The sequence below is a fragment of the Trachypithecus francoisi genome, unplaced genomic scaffold (assembly GCF_009764315.1).
Source record: "Trachypithecus francoisi isolate TF-2019V2 unplaced genomic scaffold, Tfra_2.0 Lachesis_group2, whole genome shotgun sequence".
Classification (NCBI taxonomy): domain Eukaryota; kingdom Metazoa; phylum Chordata; class Mammalia; order Primates; family Cercopithecidae; genus Trachypithecus; species Trachypithecus francoisi.
The window spans coordinates 122,784,736-122,805,398 of record NW_022681465.1 but is presented as its reverse complement, the minus strand read 5'-3'; the positions used below and the strand labels follow the sequence as shown (position 1 = coordinate 122,805,398).

The window sequence follows — 20,663 nt, the reverse complement described above, 5'->3', positions numbered from 1 at the left end:
GGTACACCAGGAGACTGCTGTCGGGGAGGCAGAGGACACCCTCTGGGCCATTAAGAAAGTGTTAGAGGGTCTAACTCAGGCTTCGCTCTGCCTGGACACCCACTGTGGGGTAGCAGGAAGAACTTTGGCCTGGGTGGACACCTGGGGTTAATTATCTGTGTGTTTTTGGTCTATGATCACTGCATTCTTCCATTTGTTCGACCCTCAGTTTTTCTGCCTACCAGTCATGCCCTACGACTCCTCCAGCTCTATCTGGGATCTTGAGTCCGAGGGGCAGGTCACTTGTTACTATGGGCTTCTGCTCCCAGCAAAGGCAGTGGGTGACTGCTTGACCTTAGGGTTCAGTCTGGTGATAGTTTTGTTTCTGGTAAAGGGAAAGGTTAGATCAATCCTGGTCCTGGCCTTTCCTGAAGGTCACCCTGGGGCTCTGTTTCCCTTTTGTTTTTTTTTCCTCTGAGCTTGGGAGTTCTTCCTCTTCTTGCCCCTCTTCTTGTCTTTTTGAAGCATCAGACTTGAGTTCCTTGCTATGAGATTGAGAAGGCAAAACCGTCTTCTAACAAGGGCCTTTTGGCATGTCCGTAACAGCAATAACAACAGTAATAATAACAACAGCATCTTACATTTAAGGTTTTTAGTTTACACTTTACAAAGCACTTTTAAGTACATAATCTCATTGGCCATCATACGGCCCATTGGTTGAGTCAAAGAGACCTTCTTTTCCCTTTCCTGAATCCTGCTCAGGGGGGACACAGCATGAGCGGCCTCTTCTGCCCACGTACATTGCCACACAAACACTGAACCACACTTTTTCAGGAGCAAATTAACTGAACTCTTCCTGCCTCGTGGAATGTCCTGTTTCTAGAATGTGACTGCTCAAGGAGAGAGAGTTTTAATCATTTGTTAGAGGAACCTCATTTCGGGGAGAATTTTCTTAATGGTCCCTGCATTTGGCATTTCTTAAAGTCAGGGCTTCCAAAGTTGAGGGAGAAGGCTCAAAGTTGTAAGGGACACACCTGGGCCTTTTGCTGTCTTGGTTGACGGGGGCTGGATTCAGGATTGGGCCCGGGGTGATGAGCAGAGGGAGGTCTCAGGTTCCTTGGGAAGGCAGAGGGAAAGCTGGCAGCCTGTTGAGTCCTCCCAGAAAGCCAGTGACCCTGGGCGGGGCTCTTGAGAGGGCCGGCTGAGTAGGCTCCAGGCTGGGTGGGGAGAGGCTAGCAGGGGCATTGGTGGTGGGATGAGGCTCAGATACACCTGCCTTGGGGGAGATCTCAGGACCCTCTTCAAGAGCAGAGCTTCTAAGCTACCACAGACATTTGTGATCCATCTGGCTGGCAGTGTTTTCTACCCACAAAGTAAACCACAGGGAGCTTTCAAGTCCATTTTGGGTGACAGCTCTGTCTCCTCTTTCAGGCCTTTATGCTGCCACAGCTGTCTTCCTAAACCAGAGCTTGTCTTGCTCTTCCCTTCCTCAAACAACCCTGCTGGCTCCTGTGGCCTGTTTAGCATGCAAAGCTCTTTGCGGTCAAAACCCTGCCTTCATATCTACCCGATTTCTCTTTGCTCCTCAGTGTACTTCCCATACTCTTGCCACCCTAGATTTTGACTCTTTCCCAAACAAGCCAGGCCTTGCCATATCTCATTGCTTTTTCACAGGCCACTCCCAGGAAATTTCAATTCCCTTTCCCACCTCTGGCGAACTCTTGTTCATCCTTGAAGACCTAGGACTAGAAATTCCCTCCTCTGGACAGACACTTCCATCGCTTATATTGCCACTTGAGAGCGCCTTGTGTAATAAGGCAATTGTCCATTTTTATGACTGTTTTTGTCACAGGCTGTAGGATCCTCAAAGGCAGGACATGTTCGTTTCCCACGAGAAGCAGGATGGCTTAGTGGTTGAGTGAGCAAGTTCTGGAGTCAGACAGCCTGGGCCCAGATCCTGGCTCTACAGTTTATTAGACATTTACTCTTGGGCAAGTTCTTTAACTTCTCTGTGTCTCAGTCTACTCAACTGTAAAACGAGTTAATGGTGTTTTAACTACATGGTTGTTTTGATAATTAAATGAATATATATCTATCTATTTCACAATTAGAGTGGTATCTGATGTATAATAAAGTACTAAATAAATCTGCTATTATTATAATGTTTGAAACAGGCTGAGCATAGTGGCTCACACCTGTAATCCCAGCATTTTGGGACTCTGAGGCAGGAAGTTGGCTTGAGCCGAGGAGGTTGAGGCTGCAGTGAGCTATGATTGAACCACTCTACTCCAGCCTGGGTGACAGAGCGAGACCCTGTCTCAAATGACAACAAAAAACAAAGCCATCATAAGGCATAGTACCTGGAACATCATGGAGATTCACACGCATATTTTTAGATAAATTTATTCCTCAGCTATATCCCTCTCTCCCTTCTCTTCATCCCCTCCCTCCCTTCCTTCTTTCCGTCCTTCCTCCACTTGCCTCATGTTTCTCCATCTTCGTTTCTTTTCTTTCTCCCTTCATTATTCCCTGAGTCTTTGGCCCACCATTGGTCTTCACAGAGCAACTAGGCTCCTCTAGGGACCCTGAGGGCTGAAAGGTCCAATGACTTCCAAACTCTTCTCCCTGAAACTCCTATAGTGGAGGCTCCTGGGGGAAGGAGGGATGGATGATGAGAGCCAGGGAATTGGTGTGAACAGCTGAACCCTGGAAGATACGTGGCTAACCTGACGGGGTGGAAGGGGGCAAATGGGAGGGAAGGAGGGAGAGACTTGGAAAGAAACAGGGGCAGGGAAGTCCCCTTCAGGAATGGAGGCAAAGGCTGGAGAGGCTGCCCTTGATGCATAAGCCCTGGTCTCTAGAATCTTTCCAGATACTGGGGAGGGAGAAAGAGGAGTGAACAAGGCAGAACAAGAACAGGAAAAAACATCATCTTTCCTTTTCTGGCAGGGCTGCTCTGATGGATTTAAGCTGCCTGAATCACCTGTGCTCACCCATTCTAGAGAAAGAATCTCAAGCTTTGGGTCTGGACTTCCAGTCTGGCTCCTCCACTTGTGTGTGGCTTAAGGCAAGTTCCAGAGCCTGTGAGGGCCTAAACTTCCTTCTTAGTGAACCGGGCTCTACTCCCTTATCCTTCCCAGGGAGGCAGGGGTTGAGTTAAAATAAGGTAGAGTTTGGATATGCATTGGAAAGTGTCACAGATGGGCAAGGGGTCTCTGTCATCATGATGGTGACCTGGAGGATCAGGTGGCAGAGGCCTTACAGCAAGAGCCTCCAAGAACCTTCCAGAGTTGGACATCTACTAGTGCTGTGGGCAGGCTTGGCTCCCAGTCTTCCGCTTCCCAGAAGGGCTACCTTCTCTCCTGGGATACATTCCAATGAAAAATTACCTGGAAGGAGGAGAGGGGGTCAGTGCATGGGTCCTGAGGAGACAGCATGATGTTCTCTTCCCTCACCTCCTCTAGGAAGACCCCTCTCCTGGGGAGGAGCAGGAAAAATAGCAGCTGTTTTAGAATTTGGTAAGAGTTCCAGATGAAACCTGCAGCAGACTTCAATAGTCAGTCCTCGATTGGAAGCCAGGGCCAGCCAGGAAGGAGAAGAGGTGTCCCCCAGTGGGTTCAGACCCTGAAGGGGGGTCTGGGACAGACAGGGACAGCAATATTTTTGAGTGGCAGTGAGACTGAGAAGGCCAGGGCTCAGCAGCTTTTCCTGGAAGAACTGGGCATCCTGGGCACTGACATCCAGGACTCCGAAAAGCTGGATAATTTTAGGGGAGGAAAAAAAAAGGGAGTTAAAAAACAAGAAACAAAGATCTTTTCCTTCTCTCTCTTCCTCTTATTCCTTTTTCTGATCTCAATGAGCAGCTCTTGGTTTACTGCCGACATAATAACGTTTCATAAACATGAAAATGTCTTCCTCCTTCCTCAGGCTATCATTCTTTATTCTTATCCTTTTGTTTTAAAGCATTTTTATTAGTCTTTTTTTTTCTTAAACTTTTAAACAGCTGTTTATAAAAACAAATACAACACAAAACTTGGTAAAAATAACTCACTATATGGTACATATACTCAGATGGTGTGATATATTTATATAATAAAAGATGAAAATAGTCACTTTCCATAATAAAAATAAGTTCTATTTTTTTGTTTATTTTACAATATACTTAATATTCTCTTCTTCTTTAGCTTCCTCTCCAGCGTCATATCCTTCATGCTGAATCACCAGGAGGTTCCACACGGCTGTCCCAACCCCACCAAGCTGGAGTCCGAGAGGTGGCAGGCAGGCGGGCAAGGGCTTAGGAACACCCGAGGCAGCCGCACTCTAAGTGTCTCTCCACCTCTTCTACAAACGAGGAGCCGTCCGTGCACTGGAAGACGTATTTCCGTCGCTTGCTGCGGGTGGGCTGGCAGCACTGGGGCCCGCAGCCCCCATGACATTCCATGATGGGCACCTTGGAGGCTGTGGCACATGATGCATAACCTTTCTGGCGGCGGATCACCTCTCGGACTACTTGTCCCAGGCACGGATTCTCTGCAGAGGGCATAAAAGTCAGGGCATTGGTGGTCTAGGCGGCCAGCAGGACCGTGAGCAGTTCCCAGGTAGGGTGCTTTGAAATACTTGTGCTCTGAAGACCATAAGAATGTATTCACTCATCCATCTGCCCACCCTCCCCTCTGTCCACCCATCTGTTTTACAAACAGGTACCTTTCCTGTACCAGGGTCTCTGCTAGGCTTACACCTAAGCCCCGAGGATATAAAGATGACAAAAACAGGCTTGTCCCTTCCTTCAAGAAACTTAAAGTCAGTCAAAACTAATACTAGATGAAGCAAACTGGTAGACTGTGGGCCAAATCCTGTCCCCAGACCAATTTTGATTACCCTACATATCCCTAAAAATTAATTAAATGCCAACATTAAAAAAGCAGGAGATTTTACCTGAAAATCTGGATTTCTGCCTTCCTTGAAAACCAGGAAGTCTGACAGAGCTGAGCCTGCAACCCTGTGCTGCAGTGATGGCTGAAGCTGAGTGCTTTAGATGGGGCACTTTGCCCCAGTCACCACCACTCCCAGTAGTCTGTCTCTCTCAGCCTAGAGTCTAGATACTGTTTAAGTGAATATATTTAATAAGAAACTGAGGTAGATGCTATAAAGAAAGGGAAGATGTTCATACAAGAATATACAGTATATGTTTTTGTATGATATAAGACATTTGTATGCAAAAGGCATTTGACCTGGCCCAGGGGCCAGGGAGGCTTCTCTAGGAAATGAGCCGGAGTTGATATCTGAATAAGAAGCAGGTGTTAATGAGGCTTTGGGATGAGCTTTTCCAGAAGGCCTAGAAATAACTGCAGGGCGGGAAAGGGCACCCTTGTATCTGCTTAAACACTCTGGACCCTGACCCACCTTTTCATTTCCACCCCTCTACTGTCCTCACTACAGTGGGAGAATGTCTGCAGCAAGGCACTTGAGGAAGGGAGCCGTGACCCTTGACAAGCAAGTCACAGTTTCCACGTCTGAAAAATGGTTCACATGTTTTCCTGTCCTTCCAGCAATTCCCAGGCTGTTACGAGCACCAGGGGAGATTGTGAAGGAGAAAGGGCTTTATGCATTTTAAAGCTTCAGGTGTTCTTAAAAGTCTTTAAAATTATGAGATTGTTAAAAGGATTAGAAAGAGGTTAATGACTGTGCATATGTGTAACATGGGAAGAGAAGGGGAGTGTAGATGGGGCAACATGCTAATGACTGAGGGGAAGGGATTAAGCTGTTTATACTGTCCTGACAGTTTTTCTATAAGTCTGAAATTATTTCAAAATAAGTTATTTAATAACATTTTAAAAATGAGTTTTGGTTAAGAATAGTATTTCGTATAGGTATAAAATGTGGAAAAGTCCTCAAGGGACAGGGTGGACTGCCTGGCATCCTGGTGGCAGGGAGCAAAACTTCTCAGTGTCCATGCAGGAGAAAGACTCCCCAAGGTAAGACAACTTTTTAAATATTAATATAATTTTCCTTTGTTGAGCTCACCTCAAAATTACATGATAAAGGGGCCACTAACCGAGATGAGTAATTTGATGGTTCTGACTAGGTCAGACCAAAGAACTGGTTTCTGCTGACCCAGTAAGGGCAGGAGGGTTGGATAGAGGCTGTGGAGCGATGTCCTCTGCTTGGATACATATGCGAATCATTGCAAAACGCAGGTTCTGACTCAAAAGGGCTGGGGTGGGGCCTGGGAGCCTGCATTTCTAAGTGACTCCCAGGTGATGTCAATGGTGCTGGTCAATGTCAGGGGGCCACGCTGAGTGGTTAGGGTTTCATTAGTTTTGAAGGCATGGCATCTCAAGGGCCAACAGCTGGAAAAGAGGAGAAAAAAAACCATCTAGACTACTCATGTGTTCTCCCTGCAGAGGTCCACTGAGGACCATTTTCTATACTTGTTACATCTTTAAAAAGTCCATGCTTGAGAATCTTAACTTTGGCAGTATGAGTTATCGGCACTTTTGTTTTTTCTCGGACACAGGGTCTGTCTCTGTCACCTGGGCTGGAGTGCGGTGGTACATTCATGGCAGCTTCAAGCTCCTGAGCTCATGTGATCCTTGCACCTCGGCCTCCCAAAATGCTAGGATTCCAGGTGTGAGCCACCACTCCTGGCCCTATCTAGATGAGGAAGTGAATCACAAGTATGCTGTTCAACGTCATGCAGATTTGAGACAGGGTCTCACTCTGTCACCCAGGTTGATCTTGGCTGACTGTAACCTCCGCCTCCCGGGTTCAAATGATTCTCTTGCCTCAGCCTCCAGAGTAGCTGGGATTACAGGCGACCACCATGATGCCCAGCTAATTTTTGTATTTTTAGTAGAGACAGGGTTTCACCATGTTGGCCAGGCTGGTCAAGGTCATGCAGATTCTAAATGACAGCTTGGCCTTCATCGTGACAATGTTGCTTCTGACTTTCCATCTCACGTACTCCTTCCAACAACCCTATAAGGAAGCACAGTAGCCAGCCTCCAAGATTGCCCCCAGTGACTGCCCCCTTCTGGTACTGATGCCCTTTATGTGGTCCCCTCCCTCACTGAATGCACCTGACTGACATAACAATGCAGTGTGTTGGAAATGACGGCATGAGTGACTTCCAATTGTAGGTCACATAAGACATGTGGCTTGCTCTGTCCTGGACTGTTCACTCTGGGACATGCCAGCTGCCCTGGCGCAAGGACCCTCAAAGAGCCTATGTAGTGACTCATGCAGAGCTGCAGGGCAGAACTGGGACCTCCCACCAACACCCAGCACCATGGGAGTGCAGCACATTGGAAGCAGATCCTGCTGCCTCGGGTTAGCTTACAGAGAACTGCAGCCCTGGCTGTGTCGAATGCAACCCCGAGAGATCCCAGCTAGGTTCTTTCTGAATTCCCAATCCACAGGAAAAATGTGGGCTAAAACAATGTTTTTTGTGGTTTCGAGCTGCTATGGTTTGGGACTAACTTGTTATGCAGCACTAGATAACTGATACAGGAAGGTGTAGCATTGCCTCTGTTTTCAAGTTGAGGAAATTGAGGCTCACAAAGTGACTGAACCAAGGTCATGCAGCCTTTAAGTGGCATAGCCAGAATTGGAACTGAGGTGATCTGGATATGAAGTCCAACCCTGACCCCCACTTCCTCCCTCCCACAGGCACAGTAGACCCACCTTGTTGGCAGTGCTCGCCGCTAAAGCCGGGCTGGCACAGGCAGTAGGGCTCCCCTTGGTCTGAGATGTGGCACTGCCCATGGTGACACTTGAAGGCTGAGCAGGCATTGGCAGAGTCATTCTTGTTGTCACACAAGGCCCCTCCATAGCCCTCGGCACACTTGCACATGTATGAGGTCCCGGTTGCTACACATTTTCCATGGTTGCAGCTAGGGGCAGAGAGGAGGATGAGAAGGGAACTGGATCAGAGTTGGTGCTGTTGAGGACTCCCTCTGTCCACCCAGCCAGGGACCAGGGGACCCAGAGCTGAGTACAGTCTAATAGCTTTCTCCATTTCCTAGGCTGAGCATCTCCTTTCTTAACCACCTTGCTTTCCCTAGCCAACCAGCCAGAAGCCTGCGAGTGTCACCCAGTGTGAGCTGTCACCACAGCAGAGGCTGGCTTGCTGATTTACACACACACCCCATGCAGCCAAGTAGCAAACAATTGCTTGAAAGAATCTAGCCATTCTCTAAACATTTTAATTGCTTTACCATCTTAAATAAGAATTACTACCACCCCACTACTACCAGCAGGTACCCCTGGCTATGTACCAGGAATTGTGTTAAGTGCTTTACACCCAGTATTGCTCTGAATTTCCATCACAACCTCTTGTCTGCTGCTCCTACGCAGTACATTTCACCTGTGGGAAAAATTGAAGGTAAAGCCTACATTCTGAATCACGACGCATCACTGCCCCTATTGGAATGACATGCAGAGCCAGGATCCATATTATAGAGTCAAACACACACACACACATATGCTCAAGAGCAACACAAGAACCTCAAACCCTTTATAGCTGTCCCTTATTCCTGATCCAAAAGATCATTTCCTGACTGGTTTAGCCAACCACATGTCCAGTGTTGGCTCTGGTGTTAGTTTTGGCTGATTCAGGTTTCTTAACACTGACAGTACTGGGTTTCCTATATTTAGCATGATGCCTGTCACATAGTAGGACCTCAGTAAATCTTTGTTGAATGAGTAGTTGCTTAAACTATTAAATGTGGTTTGATGTGTGGTTATATACACCTCATGCCTTGCACAGGCTGAGTCTGCCCACACGGGCGCCTTTTTCTAAATCCCACGGAGACAGTCGGGGCTCACTGTGGCTCTGGACAGGTTCTAAGGGCCACCTGGCAGAGATGAGTGTTTTGAGCAGGGCCCTCTTATGCTGATCCCTCCAAGCAGGTCTTGCTGCTCAGACGTGTAAGCTCAGTCTCTTGACCTCTGAAGCAGTTACGCTTCCACAGATTCTATCTGCGGTCTGACTGCAACTCCTCCAGCCTCCAGTAGTGCCTATTTCTCAGGTGGGGCAGGGATTGAGGCCATGCTGGGAGCCGGAGCACACAGCCAGGGCTCCTGGGACACTGACCTGTGGCCAAGGCAGGGGTCCCGGGCCTCCTGGTCGCAGAGCGGGCCGGTCCAGCCCGGGTGGCACTCGCACACCACGCTGTCCTTCTCCACGGAGCGACACAGGCCGTGCTTGCACACGGTGCAGGACTTGCAGCCTGGTGACACCCCCAGGGACTGTGGCGGGAGGGCCTTGAAGTCCTGCAGCTCATTGTTGATGCGCACCTCGTGGATGCATCCGTGGAAGCCGCCTAGAGGCCGGTCCGTGCCCTGGCGCAAGGCAGAGAGGCCGGTGGAGGTGGGGATGCCTGTGGGACAGGAGCCAGGACAGTGGCCTGAAGACCCTCCCCTGCCACCCTGCTGTCCTCAGAGAAAGCGCTTTTCACACATTCATGGGTAGAACTCTGGGCCTCTGCTGTTCAAATGAGGTTAACGGGCCAAAACCTTGAACCTCGTCCATACAGGGACATGCATCTTTGGTCCTGCACTGGGACTCCTTAAAAAAACGTGAATTTGTTGCCAATATGTAATATTAGAAAATTTCCCATAAAAATTTGTATATTGGACTTCCCTAGAAAAAATGAGATGATCTGGTCACCCATTGCCCTATGACCCCACTGGCTGAACTGAGGGGACCATCCCCCCCGCATAGGCAACTGCACCAAATAACCAGCTGTCCCCACCAGGCTCCTCGGCCCTTTGATCCGGGCCTCACAAGAGAACCCAGGGCAGGTGAGCTACAGCTGAGGAGAGAAGATAAGGTTTTGGGGAGCTGCTTCATCAATGAAACTTTAGGGTTCAGGGTTTTTAGACCAGTTTGCTGCCTTATATGCTGTGTACCCCTCTTCTCAGGGTCTTCAAGAGACTGTTAGTAAAGACTTAATTTGCTTTTCAATAATTGGTATTTTCGCTCCCCTTCTACACCGTTCCCTGCCCATCTTCTACAGTTGAGAGCCTGGGACTAGCCTGGAAGCAGGGCACCCAGTTCTGTTCTGGCTGCAGGTGGGGCACAGGGCACGGTCCTCCTCCAGGGATAAGTGGTGTCCCTTCTGGGGCTGCCCTTGGCCCAGAGCTTTCCCTGGCCTCCATGTGTCTGAACCTCCCGTTAACAACGCCCTCTCCTGGGCCCGTGCTCGTCTCTGCAGGTGGACTCTGGGTAAAGTCTCGAGAATCTTAGGATTGAACAAGCAGTTCTGTAGCTTTTTTTACACTTAACCCTTTGAGAACTATTGGTGCAGGGGCTGCATTTCAGGCCCAGACTCTGCCAAACTGATGGCTACTTTTTTGTGTTTTGTTGTCATTGTTGCTGTTGTTTTAAAGACCTGTCACCCAGGTTGGAGGGCAGTAGCACAATCATGGCTCACTGCAGCCCCAAACTCCCAGGCTCAAGCGATCCCCCGCCTCACCCTCCCAAGGAGCTGGGACTACGGGTGCTCACTACTGTGCCCAGCTAATTTAAATATTTTTGTAGAGATGACGTCTCACTGTGTTGCCTAGGCTGGTCTCAACTCCTGGGCTCAAGCAATCCTCCCACCTCAACCTCCCGAAGTGTTGGGATTACAGGTGTGAGCCACTGCACCTGGCTTACTTCCATTTTTGGTCTTTGATTTTAATCTCAAACTTGTTCTTCTGCATTCCTTAATCGAACCTCCCAGGGTTTGAGGAGGTGGCAGAGCAGAGGGAATATGACCTGATGCTGGCAGACTTCAGCAGAGCCTAGACCCTGCTTTCATCCCCTGCCTCCCCCTTCTCACCCCTCCCCGTCACAACGTGTAATTTCCAGGAGTCCTGTTCTCTTTCCTTTGCAAGCACCTGTCCTAAATTCTCTTTTCTCCATGGCCTGGCTAGTGCTTATTCACCCATTTAGAGATCAGCTTCGTCGTCCCTTCCTCCAGGAAGCCTTCCGTGATTGGCTTTGGCAGTGGCCTGGGTTTCGGAACTGGAGCACAGAGGGCTAGAGGGAGGTAGAGGTGGTAGGGAAAGAGAGCATTACCTCCAAGGTAGAGGGGGCTGTTGATGCCCACTGCTGGCTGCTTCTGGAGCTTCCCCAGGCTCTTGGGAGTTCCTTTGTCCACTACCAGGTTCAGGGTCTGGTTTAACATCACCAGCTCCACACTGTGAAACTGCCCATCATTCACTGTCTCCACGCTGGCCAGTAGAGAAGGGGAGAAAGCCAGAGAGTTCACTAAGTGCCTTCCATGGCTGGGCCCTGGGCTGTGGACTTGACCTGCATTGCTTATATTTTGTTTTACTTTTTATTTGGAAATAACTTTAAACTTACATAAGTTGTAAAAATAAAAACAGTACAGAAGATGCTTATTACCCAATTTCTCCCATTACTTTTTACTCCAATGTGCTTATGGTTTTTTCTCTGCATTGTATATACACACACACATTTCTGAACCATTTAAAGGTAAGTTACATACATCACAGCCCTTTATCCTTAGATACCTCAGTGTGCATTTCCTAAGGACAGAGATATTCTCTTACATAAGCACAGTGCAGTTGTCAGCTTCGGTGAATTTAACATGGATACCACACTGTTATCTAGTCTATTATCTATTCCAATTCTGCATTGGACCCATAATGTCCTTTACAGCATTTATTTCCTTCCCGTCCGAGATTTAGTCTAGGGTCAGGTATTGCATTTGGCTATCATTATTTGCATTCTTTTCTATTATTTCATGCAGTTAGGCAAACTCCATTCATAGACCACCTTCTCAGTTCCTGCTCTATCTGCATGCTGCCTTCGACCACTATTTACTCAACACACTTGTTCTTTTCAATTGTCCAATTTCCCCCTTAAATATCAGTAAGGATAAAGGTTAGCATTGTTCTAAAAAATAGTTCTGATGTGATTTTTATATTTTTTTTAGTACATATAAAACAAACTCACAGTTAAAATTTCAGCAGTTTGCTACTGTGCCCCTAAAGTAACCTCATGTACCACCAGTGGTCTGCATGCCACGTTTGGGGAAATAGTGCCTTATAATACTTGTGCTAGGTAAGTGTGGGGAAAAGAGAGAGATCAGACTGTTACTGTGTCTATATAGAAAGAAGTAGACATAAGAGACTCCATTTTGCTCTGTATTTGAGATACTGTTAATCTGTGACTCTGCCCCCAACCTTGTCCTTGCAAGAGACATGTGCTGTGGTGACTCAAGGTTTAATGGATTTTGGGCTGTGCAGGATGTGCTTTGTTAAACAAGCGCCTGAAGGCAGTATGCTTGTCAAAAGTCATCACCATTCTCTTAATCTCAAGTACCCAGGGACACGTACACTGCCAAAGGTCACAGGGACCTCTACCTAGGAAAGCTAGGTGTCGTCCAAGATTTCTCCCCAGTGATAGTCTGAAATATGGCCTTGTGGGAAGGGAAAGACCTGATCGTCCCCCATCCTGACACCCGTGAAGGGTCTGTGCTGAGGAGGATTAGTATAAGAGGAAAGAAGGCCTCCTGGCAGTTGAGCTAGAGAAAAGCATCTGTCTCCTGCCCGTCCCTGGGCAATGGAGCATCTCAGTGTAAAACCCGATTGTATGTTCTGTTTACTGAGAAAGGAGAAAACCGCCTTAGGGCTGAAGGTGGGACGTGCTAGCGGCAGTGCTGCTCTTTATGCACTAAAAAGGTTTATGGAGATGTTTGCATATGCATATCAAGGCACAGCACTTGTCCTTAAACTTATTCACGTCACAGAGATCTTTATTCATATATCTTACTGCTGACCTTCTCCCTACGATGATCCTATTATCCTGCCACTTCCCTTTTTCTAAGATGGTAAAGATAATGATCAGTAAATACTGAGGGAACTCAGAGACTGGTGCCGGCATGGGTCCTCTGTATGCTGAGCGCTGGTCCCCTGGGCCCACTTTTTCTTTCTCTATACTTTGTCTCTGTGTCTCATTTCTTTTCTCAAGTCTCTCGTTCCACCTAACGAGAAACACCCACAGGTGTGGAGGGGAAGGCCATCCCTTCAGGTAAGCGTGTTATCTCTGCTTCAGAAATGAGGAAACGGTAGCTCAGGGAGGCTAAGGAATTTACCTAAGGCACCATAGTTGGTAAGTGATAGAGCAAGGATTTGAACTGCGGTCCAGGTCAAATGTCACTAATCTGAAAAGCTCACACTTTTTGAGTGCCCACATGATGCTTGAAGGAAATGCTCATTGGAGGATTTTGGATTTCAGATTTTCAGATTAGAGATGCTGAACCAGCATAATGCAAGTATTCAACACTTTGGGTTCCAAAAGTTTTGGTTATGGGATATTCACTTTTTTTTTTTAAGATGTAGTCTCACTTTGTCACCCAGGCTGGAGTGCAGTGGCACGATCTTGGCTCACTGCAACCTCTGCCTCCTGGGTTCAAGCAATTCTTCTGCTCAGCCTCCTAAGTAGCTGGGATTACAGGCTCATGCCACCACACACAGCTAATTTCATGTTTTTAGTAGAGATGGGGTTTTCACCATGTTGGCCAGGCTGGTCTTGAACTCCTGACCTCAAGTGATCCACTCACCTCAGCCTCCCAAACTGCTGGGATTACAGGCATGAACCACCATGCCCGGCTGGTTATGGGATATTCAGTCCGCACATCCCATTTCCCCATGCTGCCTCTAACAGGGCCAGCAGCCACTCACCGAGGGCCCAGATGAGCCAGACGTGGTGCTAAGTGGTTCACTTATTTGAACCTTACAAAAATTCTCTGAAGTGGGTGCCAGATATTCTATTTCACAGATGAAGACATCAAGGCCCAGAGAGGTTAAGTGATTTACCTGAGGTCACCCAGCTAGTACAGGCAAAAGACAGAATTTGTAGGCAACACTTTTGACTCCCAAATTCTGCTCTTTCCAGCGCTCTACCCTCGGCAGGGGCTGGGAGGGAACAGTGGTGGGACATGATGGGAGGTGGGGAATGTAACACCTCTTTCTTCCCTGAAGCTCTCTGAGGAGTAGACTGAGCTCTGTCTTATCTATTCAGGTATCAGGGATACATAGGGAGGATCCCTCTCTCCTTGAATTCTCCCTGACAAATCCCTGTTGGCTCCAACAAGAGGATCCCGGCAGGGGGTGGCACTGATTATTTGGGCAGGCAGAGGACCGTTTCAGTGACTAACTCAGATTTAGAAATTTCAGCAGCCAAAAAGGCAAGAGAAATGCTTGGGAGAAGACAGGCTAAATTGGGGTATAGTGAAGAAAACAGTCTATTCTAGCCCCTTACTGCTGGATGGAACCATAACCAATCATAGAAACAGAACATCCCAGTCTCAGTTTCCTCCTCTGTAAAAGGGGAATAATAACCTCACAGAACTATCGTGATGTTCAAATTAGGGTACACGAAAGTGCTTTGTAACCAGGCATGGTGGCGTGTGCCTGTATCACTAGCTACTTGACAAGCTGGGAGGTTGAGGCAGGAAGACCACTTGAGCCTAGGTGTTCGAGTTCAGCCTGGGAAACAGCACAACCCGTATTTCTTAAAAACAAAAACCAAAAAAGCACTTTGTCAATTACTGGGAAAATGTGAGCAGTTCTTTTAGTGTTATTTAGAAGCCTAACAAGTACCATTGCCTGCAAAGCTAGTAATCCCTGCTCTAGTGCTGATCCCTGGGAGAAAGTGATGGCAGAGGACATGCAGGAGCCCAGGACCCACTCAAATCCATTGGGAAATTTTTCCTCCCATTCATTCATCCAATATCCACCCATCCATTCAACCACCCATCTATTCTACCTATTCACCCATCCACCCTCCTCTCCATCCATTCACCTAGCCATCTCTCCACCCACCCACCTACTTATTTATCTACCCTCTTCATCCATTCATTCCATCACATCCATCCATCCTTCATCTACCCTTCATCCGCCCACCCACCAAGTGTCTGCTATGGGCCACCTCATCCTGAGTGCTGTGGATCAGTGACAAACAGGGAAGATAGGGTAACTGCACTCACAAAGCTTCCATTCCACTTTCCTTAGCCTTTCCTGTGAATCAAATGACAACGTATCAATGTAAGGTCTAGCCAAGAGATAGGATAGTGGGAGGTGGAGTGGTGGGTAAAAGAGTCCACCGAGGAATCTAGTTTTGTGATGAGGATTCAAAACGCCCTATGAAGGTAGAGCTATTTCTATTTCAGAAGCCTCCAGCTGTTCCAAGTTGCAAGCTGAGGGCAAGGCAGAGGCCTGTGATCCTATGGATGGGCTGGTAAAAGCAGGAAGGGGAGGGAAGAGGGCCCCGTGCAGAGACCATAAACTTGTGACCTTGAGCCCTCACACAGTTTTCCAACAACACATGCAAAAATATGCACGTGTATCCCACAGCGTCCTAGAAATGGATGCTGTTTGGATGCAAATGAGCTCACCACCCTGGAGGTGTGTCAACAGATGCTGGGCAGCCACCTGTCAGAAAGGGAGCTGTCAAGAGGCTGCAGCTCAGGCATTCCCTTCCAACATTACGATTCAGGGAGTCAGGGCCGCTGTTTTCCCATTATAGACACACACAGACACAGCGAACACACACCACCTGCTCCTGCCTGGCAGCTGGCTCCAGGCCCAACTCCTTCTCCCCTTCCTGCCATCCCAGGTGCTGGTGTATGGCCTCCAGGGGTACCCAGCCTAGAGACAGTGGTCTGGCAGAAGTCACAGATCAGAGAGGGCTATGTGGTCACTGGCTTCTGCCCTAGACAGAGTGCTGGGTTCTGCAGTGCCCCAGCGCTGGGCTTCCTGGAGGGCCTCATCTGATGCCCACCTGCGCGAGTCCTAGGTAGGCTCCAGGTATAGCCTTCAGCCAGGTCATGCTTTGTGGAGAGAGATCTGGAATCACACTGGGTCTGCCAGCTGAGGGACCCTGGGCAAGTCACACCACTTCTGTAAGCCCCTGTTTCTGCTTCTATTCAATGAGTTTTATATTCATTTTACAACATTGGTTTTTTTTTTTGGTGGTTGTTTTTAGTGAGACAGGGTCTTACTCTGTTGCCCAGGATGGATGCAGTGGTGCAATCGTCGCTCACTGCAGCCTTGAACTTCGGGCTCAAGTGATCCTCCTGCCTTGGCCTCCCAAAGTGCTGGGGTTACAGGTCACTGCACCTGGCCTACACTGCATTTTGTTTGTTTTTTGTTGTTTTTTTGAGATGGAGTCTCGCTCTGTCGCCCAGGCTGGAGTGCATTGGCGTGATCTCAGTTCACTGCAACCTCCACCTCCCAGGTTCAAGCAATTTTCCTGCCTCAGCCTCCCAAGTAGCTGGAATTACAGGTGCCCACCACCATCCCCGGCTAATTTTTGTATTTTTAGCAGAGACACGGTTTTGCCATGTTGGCCAGGCTGTTCTTGAACTCCTGACCTCAAGTGATCCTCCTGCCTCGACCTCCCAAAGTGTTGGGATTATAGGCGTGAGCCACCATGCCTGGCCCTACACTGGTTTTAATGGGCAATACGTGGCCACCGACACCTAGCAAGTGCTCAGTGAAAGGTGGAAATGATGACTCCTCGACCTTACTCTGGGCTTGCTGGAGCTGGGTGTGGCAGCCGCTGGGGTGGGGGAGTGAGTTAGTGAGCCCTGGAAGAGCCTGCCTACGGATTTCACAACCTTACAGCCACCCAGGGCTTTGAGTCTCTCTATACTCCCACTGGCTCATTCCCATTTCCGAGGAGGGGACTCTTGTGAGTCCCATTTTAGGGAAGGAAGCTAAGTAACCTGATGGAGGCCACACTGCTAAGAAGTGCTGGAACTGAGGTTCCAAGTCAGGATTGCTTCCAAATCCAAACCTCCCATAACGTTATCTATGCCAGTAGGTCCTCATGGGTTAACAGGTCTCTTCTTCCTGGCACCTTTTAACCAGGTCTCTTGGATATAATGGCTGAAGCCAGTGTTTTTCAAACTGGGTCCCTGGAGGTTCAGGGTAGGCAGTGCTAAAGGCTCTGGCTTTTTACCAGCAGCATCCTTAAGTCAGGATGCCTCCATTTCTACTTGCCTTAAAAAAAAAAAAAAAAAAAAAAAAATCATGGCTGGGCACAGTGGCTCACACCTGTAACGCCAGCACTTTGGGATTACATCCTTGAACTCTCCCTGACAAATCCCTGTTGAGGATTTGGGAGGCCAAGACGGGCAGATTACGAGTTCACCAGCCTGGCCAACATAGTGAAACCCCATCTCTACTAAAAATACAAAAAAGTAGCCGGGCGTGGTAGCAGGTGCCTGTAGTCCCAGCTACTCGGGAGGATGAGGCAGGAGAATCACCTGAACCCAGGAGGTGGAGGTTGCAGTGAGTCAAGATCGCGCCACTATACTCCAGCCCAGGCAAGAGAGCGAGACTCTGTCTCAAAAAAAAAAAAAAAAAAAAAAAAAAAAAATCATTAAATCTTAGTCTTTGAAAAAAAATAATGGGAAAATGGCTCTACTGTGACAAAAGTAGAGAAAAAAATGGAAAAAACAGTAACAACCTAAGGTTCACGCTAAAAGAAATATAGTGGTCCCAAGCCTCAGTAATTAGTCTCCTGGAGAGATATCTAAGGATTTCAGGGCAGAGAAGGGGGCTCTGAGGGTCTTCCTTATTATCTGCTGGGCCAGACTGAACTGGTGCCAAGTGGGAGGTGGAGAGCTCTGGAGTTGTCAGGGCGGGGCTGGATGCATCCTGCCTGGAACTGGCATGACCACAGGCATTGGCCAGAGTGACCTGTGGCCTTTTTGCCTTTGCTTTTATTTATTTTGAGATCGGATCTTGTTCTCTCACCCAGGCTGCAGTGCAGTGGTACAATCACAGCTCACTGCAGCCTTGACCTCCAGGGTTCAAGGGATCCTCCTGCCTCAGCCTCTCAAGTGGCTAGGACCATATGTGTATACTACTATGCTTGGGTAATTTTTTATTTTTTGCATAGATGGAGTCTCACTATGTTGCCCAGGATACTCTCAAACTCCTGGGCTCAGGCGATCCTCATGCCTTGGCTTCCAAGAATGCTGGGGTTATAGGCATGAGCCACAATGCCTGGCTTTCTTTTGCTTTTAATAATAATGGTGGATATGTGTTAATCTCTTAGTAGAGGCCAGGCATTGTGCTACCCTATGCTAAGCAGTTCACTTGCATTCTTTTATTTAACCCTAACAACCCCCAGGAAGGAGGCACACTTTTTCCTCCATTTTTCAAATAAGAGACTTAAGGCTCAGAGACTTAAGGTGCTCAGCCTGAAGTCTTAAGGGACTTGAGGGAGGAAAGGTTTGTTGTTCCTCTAGGTGCTGGTTGCTCTAACCTGAATGCTGAGTTGTGACCGCTAGGTGGCGATAGAACCTCACAGTAACAAAGAGTTCCTGGGATTTCGGATAGGCAGCAAGCAGAGACCTCAGGCCCCTGCAGCAACCCCCTACTCCTGTAGCACAGCCTACACACTCTTGTCTCTGTCCTCGCTGGAGCCTGCATGGGGGGAGAGCTGGTTTGAGTGGAAAACTGACCCGGATTTAAATCCTAGTTCTGCCACTTACTGGGCTTCTAACATGAGACTTCTCATGCCTAAAACAGGAGTGAGGATCCAATGAGACAAAGACCTTGGCAGTGGATAGGATTGTAGAAATCAAGACTCGGAGAGCACGCACTGCGTTGCATTCAAAGAGCACACCCACGCGGTGTTTTAAAGTGGCTAACATTCAAAAACTTAGATATCTAACATAGAAACCCCGCTGGTCCCGCTTCTCTCGCTTCTCTTGATAATCTGCATTCCCGCATGGCAGCGTCTGCTGGAGCTGAGGTCAGCCACTCCTCTGGATGGGGTTCCACCCTCCAGGCTACTGTAGCCCCCACCACTTCTTATGGGGACTACAGCCCATTTTCCCCATGTCTGTTACCTATGTGGCCACTTGGCCTTGCTGGCAGGTGAGTCTGGCCTTCTCACAAGTCTCAGTGCCAAGGAATAGTGACGTCTGTCCCCATTCTGGGGCAAGGAGGGGCTCAGGTGGGCTTTTCTGTATATTTGCCCTGGGGCCTGGAATAGAATCTTCATGTTCCCTCGTCACCATTTGTGATTACAGCTGTGCAGATGAATAACATCAGGCATGGACAGAATGGAGACCATGGAATCTAGCCTGCAGGTCCCTGCTGGGAACCCAGGCTGCCATCCTCACTCTGAAGCTGGTCAGTGGGCCTTAGTGGGCCCAAAGCTGCCAACTCCCCTGATTAGAACAGCTTTGGTTGGGCTCCCTGGCTCTGGCCCTGAGGCCAAAGTGGCCTTCCTGGGTGGCTAGAGGTTATTGCACTGATGCTGAGGAAGCAATCTCATTTTTTGTGGCTGGACTGGCTTCCTGGTCCCCTCAGCTGCTGGTCAGCTCAGCCTGTGCCCTCCATTAACCCCAGCCCTCCCATGTGACTTCCATGCAGGCTGATGGGGCCTCTTCCTCCCCAGGGCTTCTTCGCTGCTCAGCCTGAGAAAATGCTTTTGAGGCACAGGTCATGTCTCAGCTCAAACACCACCTCCTCCTCCTCCAAGGTCCTCCAAGCAAAAATATTTGCTCCTGGTGGGCACAGTGGCTCACGCCTGTAATCCCAGCACTTTGGGAGGCCAAGGTGGGCAGACTGCTTCAGCCCAGGAGTTCAAGACCAGCCTGAACAACATGACAAAACCCTATCTCTTCCAGAAAAAAAAACCAAAAATTAGATGTTGTGATGCACACCTGTAGTCCCAGCTACTCAGGAGGCTGAGGTAGGAGGATCACTTGAGGCTGGGAGGTGGAGGTTGCAGGGAGCTGTGCTCATGCCACTGCACTCCAACCTGGGTGACACAGTGAGACACTGTCTCCAAAAAACCCAAAAAACAAAAAAATCTTTGCTTCATCCTTGGTGTTCCTGTAGCATGACCCCAGGGCCTCCAGTGAGCATGAGCTGATTCTGCTGTGCAGCCACTGCTTGTTGGTATGTGTGTCTTTCTCCCTGGACTGTGTGTGTTTAGCTCTGTGGCCCCTGCACTTTACCTAGCCCAGGGTCTGGCCCAAACGTGGGGCCTGACAGATGTGGAATGAGCGAGAGTGTACTACTGGGAACAGAAACAGGGCTGCCTCAGGGAAAAGTGTTTGGAAGCAAAACCATTTTAATATGGAATTGCTAGAGCCTTGGGCCCCTGAGGATTGTAAACTGAATGAAGGATACTAAAGATCTGTTACAGGCTCAGCATGAAGATCTAGGCTAGGAGTGCCAGGGCATCCTTAGCTGGGTTTCCCCATGGCTAAGACAGAGCCTGGTGTCCCTCCAGGTCCACCTACCTGCTCCAACTCACGGCTCCCTGACAGCAGCTTCTGGACAGCAACTCTCTGACCTTCCATTTCACAACTCAGCACAATGCTGCGACACTCCTACCAGCCACACCAGCCCTTTACCAAATCACCAGCCCTGACGGCTAACGTTAGCAGAGGGCAAAGGCTGGGCTCTGCTTGGGAAGGCCCCCAGCTCAGGGCAGGGCTCAGCTGCTTCTGGAAGCCTGGCTTTAACCTTCTGTCCTCGACGTGTCTGTGTAAAGGCTTAATTTGCCAAGCACTTCCTCCAGTGTTATTTCAACCCTCAGTGACTGCCCTAAGAGGTATATCCTGCTGTTGCTCAGATTACAAATGGGAAGGGGGAGGGGGGAAAACTGAGGCACAAAGAGGCTGAATCACTTG

The 20,663-nt window shown here is 48.7% G+C and overlaps 1 protein-coding gene across 3 annotated transcripts in view; it reads right to left on the bottom strand.

Annotated features, from left to right (window-relative positions):
• Positions 1 to 216: 216 nt before the first annotated feature.
• Positions 217 to 20,663, bottom strand: part of SLIT3 (slit guidance ligand 3) — a 645,016-nt gene continuing 624,569 nt past the window's right edge. Inside the window, exons 29-32 of one of the 3 annotated variants that reach the window (XM_033180337.1) lie at positions 11,045 to 11,199; positions 9,074 to 9,359; positions 7,663 to 7,871; positions 217 to 4,509 (exon numbers count right to left, since the gene is read on the bottom strand). In XM_033180337.1, the coding sequence (XP_033036228.1) occupies positions 4,274 to 4,509; positions 7,663 to 7,871; positions 9,074 to 9,359; positions 11,045 to 11,199 (886 nt within the window). In that variant the 3' untranslated portion in view covers positions 217 to 4,273. The remainder of the gene's footprint in view (positions 4,510 to 7,662; positions 7,872 to 9,073; positions 9,360 to 11,044; positions 11,200 to 20,663) is intronic. The other 2 variants (XM_033180336.1, XM_033180338.1) reach the window with 2 other exon arrangements.